Below are 13340 nucleotides of genomic sequence, written 5' to 3'. Positions count from 1 at the left end.
CATGTGGATTCATGTCTTGCCTCCCCCTGATCCAAGCTGCGTGTGGTTGTGCCATCAGCATCTATTTAGAGGAGGCTGCAATCAGTGTACAAAGTTGCCTAAAGGGGCCTTTGGGTGGCTTCGTTAATCAGGCCCTCAAACAGAATGATGACTTGGCAGAAATTTTGCTCTGCTTTGTGCTTTGAAAACCTTAATCAGTAGACAACATGTCCCCAGGATCACAAGTGTACTGGTTGGTTTAGGTTTTGTATGTAAAGCAGCCCGAGGTTAAGCCATGGAGGTGGGGTTTTTGTCTCAGTACTCAGACCAGTATTTAGAGAGGGCAGTGAGACTCTAAAGACTGAAGTAAATGAAGCAATGCATCAGAACTGTGTTCCTTTGAACAGATCTGAGGAGCATATGCATCAGTTTCGAGCTGCTCACGCCTGGGAATGTCTTCCTTGCTGTGGAGGTTACTGTACAGTCAGGCCCAAGAGCTCTGAGTTATTCTAGACAGAAGCAGGAGGAAAAGAGAATTATGAGGAAACTTTGTGAGCGCACACAGAAGTCTTTTATTTCTTTGGAGGCTTGTCCTGGCTGACCTTATTTGTGGAAAGGTAACCAAGTGAAGCATCACAAGAGAGATGCTGAAAGGCCATGTTCTCCCAGCTGAATCCATAGGCACAGTTCCTCCCCCCCAGCCCCCTTCAGTATGCACACAGGTCTCTCCATGCCCCTTTGTATTGTTGACTGGACAGGTTTAATTTCTGTGGGACAGAGAAGTAAGATGAGGTTGCTTCAATCAGAACAACTGAGGTTTGTACGAGTGAAGGTTTCCCCAGGGTTGGACTGTCTGCCAGTTCTCAGCCCCCCAGGGCTGGCAGGGTTTACAGTGTAATTCAGGGTTCAGGTGGTGACTTTCAGGAGCGAAGGGTACAGTAAACAGTAAGACTTCCCCTCCTATTCAGTGCAGGGAAAACCTGAAGTGTCCCAGGGATCTAGAGGCAGAGTCTGCTCCTGGGGGAAAGCTTTTGTCTGCCTTTAGCCAGCTTAAACACTTGGGCACACAGGCTCAGATGGCTTTACAAGGCTGCAAGCCTGTTACCCCCATCCACATGCAGCTTCACAACACTTGTGGTCTGTTCAGTGTGACAGGACTTAAGGTACTTGACAAAATTGAGTGGGAGTTTTCTCCCCTTAAATTGCAGCAAGCACCTGTTTTCATGGGCAGCAGTGGGGGTTGGTGTCTCTGAAGGGGAGGCTTCAAACAGCTTGAGCAGTGCAGCAGCAGTGTGTTATGTACAGAATTGAGCAGGGAATAGTACTCACCAGAGCATGGGGAGATGAAAAAGGGAGAAATATTTACATGAGCTTAGCCAGGGTGCTGGGAAAGCTTTCTAACTGACTGCTGGAGATGTCCTGAGGCCTGTGAAAGAAGAGAATGGGATAGTGATGGTAGAATTGGGATTGAGGGAGAAATTTGTTGCCTTTCCACTGGTATTTTACTGAAATATGGGTTTGAGAAGACAGCACAGTGATGTGGTGCAGGCTGGCTCAGGGCAGGCTGCTCCTGTCTGCACCCTACTTGCCCATGTAAGGCTGGGTTATGGGGTTAGGTAAGAGCTTTATTCTTTCCCTGAGTGTACTTATGAGATTAATCCAGCAGCTTTATATCTGGAAGCCAGACAGCAGTAAGGACCTTGTCCTATTCCTGCAGTGAGCAGATAGCAAACTGATTCCCACCTACCTCTGATTCTGCAGAATGGCTCCCAGGAAGTCCAAGAGAACCATGTGCTGGTGATAGCGACTGTCCATCAGGATGCTGTCAGACTGGCGCCTTGTCAGGAATCCATGCACCCCTTCTCCTGGGCTGCTCTCACTGCTTCTGTTATGCAAAGAGAGAAACACCTTTGTTTCAAAGATGCTTCTTAATCCCTCACTCAGAGGTTGGCTCACGCTGAGCAGCGCAGTGAGTAAACCTGCTGGGTCTGAGCCTGGGGCCATTATGCTTAATTTCAGTAAGGAATTGTCAGCTCTGTTTGCTCCTGTGTTAGAACAGGGAGCAGAGCTGGCTTTCAAGTGACTAGCTGTCTTCTTTAGTGGCAAGAACTGATCTATCCAGCCAGAGCTCCCCAAATCATTGTGGAGAGGCTGTTTTCTTTCTTCAGAAAAGGCCAGGGATACCTCTTTCCTGAATGAGCATTGTAACTATTTTTTGCAGCCATCATCACTTGTCGGTATTATGGTAGAGCTCTGAGCTAATCTGACACTTTTAGACTTGGAGGAAAAGATTAATTAAGCTGCTTAATGGTAGTTGTGATTAGGGGGTCTGAGACACAGGGATGCAGGATGCCCTTTGGGGTATGGAACAGCAGGAGAGCTTGCTTCTGTTGCAGTAGAAGGTGGCTATTTCTTCTACCTGGATGAAAGAAAGTGCCTGGTGTAATAATAGAACGTCAGCCCTAGTACAGCAAAGGGCTGTGGCTTACCCGAGGCGTTTGCCAATGATGGTCTGTAAGAACTTGCGGGCAGAAATCTGCCCCAGGAACTTGCGGTAGTTGTCAGTGAATATGGCATCCGCGTGGCGCTGCGTCCTGGGGGAAAGACAAGCACAGGCTGTGCTCTCTGAGCCAGCCACAAACCTTCCCGGTGAGAAGTGGGTGGTTCACAGCACAAAATGCACTGGATGGAACACTGCTGCTGTCAGGGACAGGTAACCACACCAAATGCCTTTTGGTATTGGACTGTGTTAGTGTTGGAGGGTAAAGGATTTGAGGGAGCTCAGTTCTGACATGGAGGCAGCAGACAAAGTAAAATGTCTGTTAATCAGTATCTACAATAAAACAAGGAAGGAGAAGTGCCTGAAAACCAAAGGTGAGGTCAGAAAAGCAGTGGAAAGGAGGAGGAGAACCCCAAGCTGGGAGAGGGCAGAGTTGGGGCTGGACGTTATATGCTCTGCAGCAGCACCATTACCTCCTGGGAGGGCTGTGCCTGGGACACGGTGACAGGAACCTCCAGCAGGTCTCTAGCCTGGGGATATTCCTAAATATCCACAGCTAAGGGGAGCACAAGCTACTTGGCCTGTAGCCTTGTACTTGTAAGAATGAGTCCTCTGTGCTTCAGAGAGAAATAACCATCCTTCATCTCCTGGCAGGGGTGGAAAGGAGAGGCTCTAATGACCAGCAGATGGATTCCCAGGGTTTGGTGGATATTATGTTCCCTGCAGGAGCCTTGGGTCTGTGACCAGGCCCATCAGTACATACCTGCTGCTGGGGGACAGCAGGATGCTGGACATTGGTGATGGTGAGGGATTGGACCCTGCTGCAGTTGCAGGGCTCAGCTGGAGCCTCGACTTTGGTGCTGGTGGGTCTAAGCAACCTTCTGGCCTGCTCCTGGGCTGGGGGAAGATCATAACTGGTGTACTCTGGCTGCAGCAAGGCTGAGACGTGAGGTACAAACCTTTTGTTAGTGGGGTCTGTTAATAAACCCTCCTCCTCCTGTTCCTCTGCTGAGGGGTTATGGCTCTGCAATGGGCTGCTGTGCTGTAGCTGGAAGTTCATGGCCTTGCCAGCAACCAGCCCTGGACTGTACCTGCAAAAGGAACCCAAGGCGTGCAGTGAGATGTGCTCCGTAGCCAGTCAGGGGTCAGTCTTCTCGACCACTGCTCCCTGTTCCGCTTTTTCTTTCTGCTTTTGCCATGCCCATCTCCTCAGTAGTGCAAGGGGTGTTTGTCACTCTCCTCAACTACAAACTGTCCTGAAGCTATTTCAGCAGTGAAAAGATGATTAATAGAGCTGCCTCAAACACACTTCCTCTTCACTGAGCTCCCAGCACCCTCAAGCAGAATTCCAGCAGTTCTAGTATTGTTATGCCATGGCTTTGCACAAGGCTAAAGCATTTTCTATGAGATGTGCAAATCCACATTATAGGACCTTGTGCTTCCATTGATTTGTACACATTGAAGTACACTAAGCAGCTGCAGAGTTCATGGATGAGAGTATCTGCAGTTCTGACTTGCAGGCACAGACTGTAGCCAGTGATGGAGCTGGAGGTGCTGCCTGCTCTGGACATAGCCAGTTTCCCTTTACAGAACCCAGCATTCAATTCTAAGACCAGCTGGGCTGAAATACTCCATCAGGTGCCTACTGCCTTTGGAAACCACCCCTAGGCTAGTAGTGTACCCAGAGAATTAAGCCAGGGCAAAGAAATAGGCTTCACCAACACACATACAGTTCATCTGAAGTGCTGGCAACCTTAATTTGGCACGTGCTTATTTTGCACAGAGATGAAGCAGCGTGGCCAAAACCCTCAGCAGCTTACCTGAGAGCTGGGTAGAGAGGAGAGGAGATGGAGCATGTGACTAAATGCAGGAACAGGAGCAGGGTGGCTTTATCCAGCATCTTCCACCCTTTGGAGTCACCTGAAATGCAGAGCAGTCAGTCAGTGGCAGTGAGGGGAGACCAAGTGCTGAGCTTGGTTAGCCAGACAAACCCCAATAACTTTTAGTCACTGTGCTTGGGTAGAGAGGGGGACTGGACAAAACACATCCCTTCAGGAGGGCTGATCTGCTGCTGTGTTGAGGGGAGCCCCCAGCACCACTTGGTGAGGTGTCTACGCAGCCCTGAGCACCAGCTTTGGTGGAAGGTGAGATGGAATTGAGCTGTGTTTGTCTGCCTTCTGATAGACACTGCTTCATGTCCTGGGGCTGGGAATGACTCAGGACAGTGGGCTGAGGCTACACACCCTCAGGAGCTTTTGTCTCTGGAAGCGAAGGACAGGAGGAAGGTATTTCAGTGAATGCTCTTCCTGAGTTTCCATTGAAAGTGATTGATCTTTTTGCTCAAAAAAAGATTCTTTAAGAATGTGGATAGGAATCTTTAAAATACCAAGTTTCACTGTTCTCTGTCTTATTTTATAGAATAAAAGAGCAGAAAGATGTTTGATCTCCGTAAGAGAAGAAAAACAACCTTCCAAATGTATACCAATACTTTATTTCAAAAAGAGCAGCTTCTGAATGGAAAGGGGTTGATTGGGCTTCTAATTGCCCAAGCAGCCTTTCCAAGCAGTGGGTTTTACTGATGGTGGTGGTAGGAGGGGGCCCCTTCTGATGGAAAACATCAGCAGTGAGCTCTCTTCTCCTGCTCAGACATAGCTGCCCACTCTCCTGACTGTAAGATAACACAGTGAGGGGAAGGCTGGGGAAGGACTGGGGATCTTGCATGTGGGTCTGATCTTGGTACCATGGAAGAGAACAGAACTAGTGGCAGTGTCAGAAGTGCAGGGACAACCATGGGGAAAGGCTTTGCACTAAGAAATGGGGTTTCTTATCACAAACTCATTCTCAGCCTGGTTCCTGCTGCTTGTGCTGTCAGCCATAGGACCAGCAGCTTTCCCGTCTGTTCCCCTGGGAGCAGCACCATTGCTCCTGGCTCCAACAGAGCTTCTTGTTTGCTCATGGCTTCCTCTCATACCTGGTCTGTTTTGGAATTGCTCTGGCTGCCTCAGACAGCTGAGGAATGCTCAGAAGAAGCAAAAGAAGTGAGTCTAAGAGACCTACAGAGCTTCTGGTTTTAGTGCAGTTTTCCTGCTTGCCCTCTTTTTCATTTGAACTTGAAAAGATATCCCGCTTCTCTGCTCTCCCCTAAATAGCTCCAAAACAAATCCCAAATACAATCTTTTCACATAGAGGAGATGATCTAAAGAATCTGTTGGGGGGTACCAGGAGATTCTGGCACCTGCATCTATAGACAGTGTCAACCAGGAGATTTAATCAGTCCCGGGAAAACTGCTGTGTGAGCTGAGAAGTATCCATGTAAATGAAAACCAAGCCCTTTTTATTTCCTAGGATACAGCCCCAGTTACCACTTTCTGTACCTGGTTTCTCATGCTTGCATGCTGGGTTTTCTCCAGAACTGCTTTTTTGTCCCTTTGAGATCTTTTTGGATTTTCTTTCTCTATTATTTGATTTTTTTCTTTTTAATTGTTTCTGGCTTTGCCTTTTCCCTCCTGTCTTGTTTTGTCTTCTCTCCCTTAACTACAGTCTGCTTCTTATCCTAGCTTTTGGGGTGTTTCTGTCCCCCTTTTTCCCTTGAGAAGGAGTCTGAAATCAGGGTCCTGAACCCCTTCCCATATTGCAGAGGAGACACTGGGAACTGAAGTGTCTCCTGCAACTTGGAAGCTCTGCAAAGCCTTGTCACCTTCGCAGTTCCCCTGAGGTGAGGGACACCTTGCTTTCCATTCTGGCAGCATGTGCAAAAATGATTAATAAATAAATTGCCCTTAAGATGAAGAGCTTTTCGCACCATTCCAGCAGATAAAGCTAATAGCTTCATTCCACCCTGTGCAGCATTAACAGCAGCATTGTAGAAATGATGCCGGAGAGGTGGATAACATATCTTACTGGTTCTGAAACCCTACCTGATCACTCTTAAAAATACCACTGTGTAGATGAAATGAAGCATTTACCATGCCTGCTGTTTTATAAAGTCCAGACTTTTCTAGTATGAAATCCTACATTAGAAAAGCAGAAATCCTTTTCAGTGCCTTGCTCTGCCTCACGTTACCTACAACAATACTGTTGTGTTTTTCCTCATACTTTGGTTTGGCTCAAACACAGTTTTATCAGCAGGTAAGTAAAACACCCTTTGTTTTCCAAGGTAAAAGGAACCCACACCTGTATAGCAAAAGAGGAAAACTGTGCTACAGCCAGTGAGCATCTAACATGTTTTTACAAGGCTCATCTATATTATAATTCTATTTGTTTGCATTTATCCTATAGTTCAATTATTGTTTCGTTCTGTAACTTGTTACAAAGAAGTCTTGCATGATACAAAGGCTGTTGTACCTGCCAAAGCTGATTACTGATGCTAATTTGGTTGCATTTCAGTGTAATTTAACTGTCTCCAATTTCCATATAGCCATTATCTTGTTACATGCACGTACAGAGGCTCACGCTTACCCTTAGAAAGCAGGCGCTTCCTCGATCGGCTCCTGCCCGGATGCTTCCTTCCCCTGTTGCAAATACAACTTCTTCTCTAGAGCTGCCTCCGTGAGCCCCGCGGGGTCTTGGGGACCGGACACGTGCTGAGCAAGGAGGACACTTGGATCTCCCCCAGCTGTCCTCTGGCTGCCAGCGAGGTGCATCTCCTCCTTTTATACCTGTGCTCCCTCAGGAGTCCTGTGGGCTTCTACACGTCAGAGAATCAATTATCCTTCTGCATTTCCATGCCGTGTTTAGCATCCTCTTTCTGTGTGTGTGCAGAGAGACAGGCAGGGAGGTTGTGGGCAGAGGGTATTGTCTGTCGTTAGGGGTCATTTGAATGCTTTAGCATTCAAAGGGTGAAGAGCAAATAACAACAATAATCTGGTGGAGTGAATGGCAAACTTGCTTTGCAAGGTAAACTTCTCTTTCCCTTAGCAATTGCATTTTTTCGCTTTATTCCACAATGACAGTGAGTTAACCATTAATACTTTCTCACACTGCCTACTCAGGAGGGCTTATCTTTTTGCTGTCTTCTTTTTCTTTGATTATCAGCCTTTTCCTCCTTCTCCTTTGTTACTCGCACCTGCAGCATTAGCGGGGCAGTTCATGCTTCAGTCCCTCACAAACATCACAGCTTCACATCAAGCTCACAGAGCAGCTGGAGAACCCTGCTCTCTCCATGTGCTCTGGGAAAAGGCAGGGGTCTTCCCTGGGGTGCCACATGTGCTGGCGGCTGTTTTCAGTCCTGGAACAAGGTCTGTGAAAGCCCCATTAAAAAGAACACATAGCCATGGTGCCAAGAAGACCAGGACATTTCAGAAGAGTGAAAAATGAGATGCCAGCATGAGCTCCACCTGCCATATTTTTCATAGCAGCTTTATAAGGCCCAGAATTGATGGGGACCCAGACCTTCCTGTCTCGGGGCTTGTGTGACTCGACGCTGGGAAGAAGTTTCAGCAGGTGAGCTGACTCGTATCTGCCTTCATATGCATGCCTGTCATACCTTCACCTTGCACCAGAGCACTCATCACAACTATCAGTGGCAGAGATGGGCTGTAGGGAAGGATGGTGCTTCTGGTGTGCACATGGGTGCCTGTGTGTGCAGGGAAGCAGAAGCATTCAGCGCTGCTCTAACCCTCTGCCATTGCCCCTTTGCTGCTTGCCGAGGTGAAAAATCAGCACTGGGATTATGGCTCACTCCTTAGTGCAGCAACATCCTCCTTCCAAACCATGGGCTCTCAGTAAGCAATAACCCAACAGTTGGAAAGGCTGGAGTGAGCTCAGCACGCCAGGTGACTCTGGTGTTAAGTAACAGTTGTGCACCAATGCCTTTGGGCTCTCCCCGCTGGGTGCTGCAAGGGCTCATGTTCCCTTTGGTAACAAGTCAGGACCAGACCACTTTGCAGAGGAAACATGAAAAAAGATTGAATGGACCAAAGCAGGAGCTCGAGCTGACCCTGAACTGAGTCAGGGTCCTTCTAGTGGAATTAAACAAAACAATAATGGGAAGAGAAGCAAGAACTACTGCCTTCCTCCACCAGCCTGTTCATGGGGAGAGGATCTACCGTGCAAATTCGGCAGGTATAGCAGGTGTATCATCTACTCATGAGCACTGGAGAAGGGGATTTCTGGGTAGCACAGAAGTGGTTTTCCAGAATCCCTGTTCTGGTGCACACAGCTTTGCTCTTGTCTCTGCAGACTGCTTTTTGGAAGCAGTCTGTTCATGTTCTCTCATGTGTGAGGTTGGCTGCACCAGTTTTTCAGCATGAGTTATTTTTCTTCCACTGTCTTGGTGCTACACTGGCTGAACAGATGAATCAGACCATGTTGTTAAACCAGTTGAGAGACAACACTATTTCAAGGTATTATCCTATAGCATGGTTTTGAGCTGATTCTCTCTGTGCCTGGCCTTACACAAAGCTGCTGTGAGATACTGGGCAATATCTGTTAGATCAAGGAGAATCAGTCTGTAATGGACTTGTTTATAGCTGCCTGCTGCCCAGCTTGGATTAGGAGGGCTGTGATCCACATTCATATCTCAAATGAGCTGCTTTCAAAGAAGGCTATATAAAACTCCATCATGCTAGGGGTTTCCTTGTGCTGCCTGGGCTGGGCTCCTGTCGTGCACAGCTGCACCCAGCAAGACTCACACAACAAGCCCTCTTTATGACTTCTGATTTAATTGCAGGGGGCAGCAGAAATGTCTAAAACCCCTCCAGGCTCTGTCGGGTGTATCCAGCTTAGGAGTCCTGAAATAGCATAAATAGAGCAGCTCTTCTGTTCCCGGGATTTCCTGTCCCAGCTTCAGGCAGAACCTCTGTATCTTCCCAGGACCCAGAAGGGTCATTTGTGGAGCTCCTCCAGCAGATACCATGAGCTCTCCCTCTGGTTAGTGAGGCTACTTCTGCTGCAGCAGAAACTGCTGTGATCACCATTACTGCCAGTATTCAGCCTCTGCTTGAGTCCCACAGTGGGTGCTCTGGCTGCTGATGTCTCTGCATGAAGGTGCTACAGATTGTGATAGGATCCAGTGCTGTTTGTATCTGGTTTTGCATCCATCCATTCATGTTGCAGTGTGTATTTGAGCTGGCAGCTATGGTTTTGGTTCTCATGGTCCCTACCACAGCTGGTTTTGGTAGCATCCACTGGCTCCCCAAACACAGGTATGTAACTCAAATTACCTCCCAGGTTAGCATCACACAGTGGATAACTGTCTGTTTGCCCTCTAAATCCAAGTCCTCACTGGGTGCAAGCCCAGTGAAGTCTACAGCCAGGTACAAGCTGCCATAGGTACCTTCTGCTGCTGGATCACACATCCATTCAGACCTAACATCTGTAGGGTCCTTGGGTGAAGCGCACACCAGCTCCTTTTATTTCAGTGTCAATCCTTTGCTGACAAAGAACAGTGTTAGGATCCTGCAGAATTTCCCAGATATTGATTTCCTCTTAGCTTTACCTCCTCCGGTCCTCATGCCATGATTTAAAAAACGGCCCCTGTCTATTCCAGGTGCAGAACGTAGTGCTTCAGATAAGATGAGCAGGATGTGAAATGGTGCTGCTTACTTTGTGAGATAGAACTAACGACAGTAAAAAGTAAACCATCAATTGGCAAAAAACCTATCCCATATTCTCAGCTATCAAAAGCTTTTCTGCACTTCCCCAAAATGGCACAGATGGTGGCTGTTGGTCCCCAGCTTCTCTAATCTCCACCACTCCTGATAGAGCCCCACAGAGCTGTTCTCTCTGGTTTTCTTTATGTGAGAGATGTAGTGGTGACTAACTTACCGCAAATGCTTAGTGGTAAATTAAACAGAGCTGCCTTAGAAGTTACACTTTTGCCTAGATTTGCCATCTTATTTGGTTCTAATATCCCAAGTGGCAGAACTAAGGCATAAATAAGTTCATCATCAATCATTTGATTACATGGTCCATTACCAGTGCATACACAGGAGCTTCCATTCCTAGGTTTGCAATCACTTTTGCCCCATCCTTGGCAGTGTTCAAGGACAAGGTTGGACAGGGCTTGGAGCAGCCTGGTCTAGTGCAAGGTGTCCCTGCCTGTGGCAGGAGTTCGGAACTGGATGAACTTTAAGGCCCCTTCCAACTCAAACCAGTCTCTGATTCCATGATTTCTTTGGAAATATAAAATGAGAAAGACAGGATTTGTCCCATGTTGCCAATTTCTTCTAAGGAAAAAGCAGAGAACCCAAAATTTAAACCCAGCAGGTGAGACTTGCTGTTAAGAAACCATATAAGACTTGGTTTCTTCACCTTGGCAGGATAAAGTATGGGGATTTGGATCTTCAGATGCTCCTGACTCAACCCTTTGAAGACCAGTAGATTTCCAGGTGAGACTTTTCCCTTGAGGAATTCGGATTGGTAGGAAGCTGAATACGAACATTTATCAAAATAATCTCAAGTAGGGAGTCCCTCTGGATGAGTGGGAAGCATGGGATCAGATTTGAAATAGGCAAAATCAGTAATATAAAATGTGCAAGAAGTGCTGTTAGAAAGGACTGTCTCATAGTGCTTAAAGCCTGCTTGAAAAGCCTACTTCATCTTCAAACGTTTATGTAGCACTGAGAGTACAATGGAACAAATAGCACCAGCCTACGAGGTGTGTATCTGTCAGGAGGCTGAGGAGCTCTGTGGGTGAGATCCATTGATAGAGCTCGTACCTGTCTGGTGCTGTTTATTTCCTAGCAGAGCTGCTGGAGCGTTTCAGCATCACCCAAATGAAGTGCCAAGACTTTCAGCCAGACATCAGCATGTGACACTCAGCTGTAGGCTCAAGAGTTACTGGTTCCTGAATTTCTGGCTCTCTACATACCACCTCCTTCCTCTTCCAAACCCAGCTGCCCGAGCTCAGATGCCAGAAGTGAATCTCAGTAATTAAGGAGCTTTTCTTTGGTCTTACCACTCTCATTTCAGTTAGGAAAGGAGCTAGAAGGTTACACACAGCACATTACAGCCAGAGAGAGCCAGCCTCAGTCCTAACACTGAGACCTTTGGGATGGAGAAGCAGAGTTAAGGCAGGGTCTATGAACACCCACTCTCTGCTCAAAGGGCTGTAGTGACTGGCCCAGCACCACCACTTCCCACCTGGGTGTTGGTCTGTGTGTTTTCTGTCACTTGGTTTCCAGTCAGAATCCAAATGCTGCTGTTACTGCTCATCTTAGGAAAGCAATTTGAAAGCTGATAAAACATAGAATTTAATGAGATGTTTTACTGGTACCAAGAAAGTAAAATGTTGGTTATGGAGAGGGAATGAGGAAGTCCACGTTTCCAGTAAGGGCTGAAAAGTGAAAGCAGTTGTAATTAATTTTTTCCTGGCTGAATAAAATGCAACCTGAGGATGAAAAGAGTGGTGCATGAGGATGTGGTGTACACGTTTAAGGAATGGTAACAAATAGGTCTCACTGCAAAGACATGCAGGAAACACTGCAGTGCAAATGAAAGGAGAACTGTAGGAAGAACTAAAAAAGCTAAGGATGATTTGGATGTGGAGAAACACTTCATGCCTGAGCTCTGTCTCTGCTTAGAATTGAGTGCTGACAAAATGGACATTTCTGCTTGTTGAATCAATTTGAGCTTTGAAACCCACTCACATCTCGTGGGCTTTGGAAAAATATCTTCTATTTTATATATGTCTATATATATATAAATAGCTTCCTTTTTAATCATTCCCCAGTCAGCTGAATGGAATGGGGCAGTGAGGTGCTGGTGACAGGCAGCTGTAGCGGGCTAATGGCACCACCTGCTTGCGGTCGGAAGGGTGAGTGTCTCCTGAGCAGAGCTGGTGTTGCTGGATTCCACAGCCTCAGGGGCGGGATAGCAGCAGAGGGAATGGGCAGGAGCTGCATCAGATCTGCAAGCCTCACTTACCTCTTCGTACTTAGAGTAAGTAGTGCTGTTTCTGTTGGGGGAGAGGAGGAGAATGAAGGAAATGTACCGGATCAGTTGCAACCCAAGTGTGTATTTTCCCCTTGGTGGGCAAACATCAAAGTGGGAGGATTGGAGCCCATGAGAAGGTGTGTGGGCAGCAGCACCACCAAATTCAGTGTATTGGGAGGAATTTAATACTGAGAGGATCTCTCCTGACATTCACAATACATTCAGTATCTTTGTGTCCTCAACAGCCAGTGTTTGGGAGCGGAAAGGGCAGAAATGACCACCTTCCCTGAGTCTCTGCATTCAGCCCTCACCCCATGCAGCCGCTCACCAGGGGCAGTGAAAGCTCTGGTAATTATTTAAGAGTCATTTTCTCTTTAGGTTTTTTTATGCTAGAAGAATTTCATTGTCCAGGTGTCTCTGGCCTCTGCAGCTCGCAGCCGGGTGCGTTCTCCAGTTGTCTGTAAAGTCTTCTGCACTAAAAAGGATGAAAGGTTTTTAATCCAATTGCTCAAAACCGTTGAAATAGCTTCATTAATACCCATTTAATTCAAATGCTTGGTAACAGCCTAGATAATCCTTTCATTTCAAATGCCATACCTCACTCCCTCCAGTAGATAAGCAACCGATTAGGTTTTCCCCAGAGTATTTAGGCTCTCTGATAGTGAAGCTCTGCAGCAAAACTAACCTGGCACTCCTGACGCTTTAGGGTTAGGAAAAGAGCAAAACAAATCACATTCTTTAAATACCACAAACGAGCCAAACAGAGCGCAAGCTAATTTTCCATCTTATCGAGACATCTCCATTTCAGAGCTGGGTACTGAATCGGAATATTAAAAACAAACTAAATCCCTGGCCAAAAGCAAAGCCAGAAGCGTGTGGCTTAATTATTACTGCCAGAGCGCTTCAAGGGAGCACATCAAAACCTTGTGGATAAAGAGAAACCTGCCAGGAGAGAAAGGCCACGCTATTGATGGTGGGGATTAAG

General features: G+C 47.0%; 2 protein-coding genes across 4 annotated transcripts in view; both read right to left on the bottom strand.

Moving 5' to 3' along the window:
- STK4 (serine/threonine kinase 4) overlaps nucleotides 1–13340 on the bottom strand; it is a 279445-nt gene that overhangs the window by 32254 nt on the left and 233851 nt on the right. The window lies entirely within an intron of this gene.
- Nucleotides 235–13158, bottom strand: GHRH (growth hormone releasing hormone). 3 transcript variants are annotated; one of them, XM_057424643.1, is made up of 8 exons: nucleotides 13041–13158; nucleotides 12684–12830; nucleotides 4300–4399; nucleotides 3439–3570; nucleotides 2469–2573; nucleotides 1727–1864; nucleotides 1309–1405; nucleotides 235–488 (listed from the first exon to the last, which is right to left on the bottom strand). In XM_057424643.1, the coding sequence occupies exons 3-7, from the start codon at nucleotides 4377–4379 to the stop codon at nucleotides 1342–1344; spliced, it is 519 nt and encodes a 172-aa protein (XP_057280626.1). In that variant the 5' UTR covers nucleotides 4380–4399; nucleotides 12684–12830; nucleotides 13041–13158; the 3' UTR covers nucleotides 235–488; nucleotides 1309–1341. The 3 variants fall into 3 exon arrangements, with proteins under 3 accessions (XP_057280626.1, XP_057280625.1, XP_057280624.1); XM_057424642.1 differs by having other exon boundaries at nucleotides 12953–13073; XM_057424641.1 differs by lacking the exons at nucleotides 12684–12830; nucleotides 13041–13158 and adding an exon at nucleotides 6938–7074.

The sequence above is a fragment of the Pezoporus wallicus genome, unplaced genomic scaffold, assembly GCF_028554395.1.
Source record: "Pezoporus wallicus isolate ANWC-B61680 ecotype Strahan unplaced genomic scaffold, APGP_CSIRO_Pwel_v1 contig_11996, whole genome shotgun sequence".
Taxonomy (NCBI): Eukaryota; Metazoa; Chordata; class Aves; order Psittaciformes; family Psittacidae; genus Pezoporus; species Pezoporus wallicus.
Note: the sequence above shows the minus strand (reverse complement) of the source record. Positions and strands in the feature narration are given on the sequence as shown.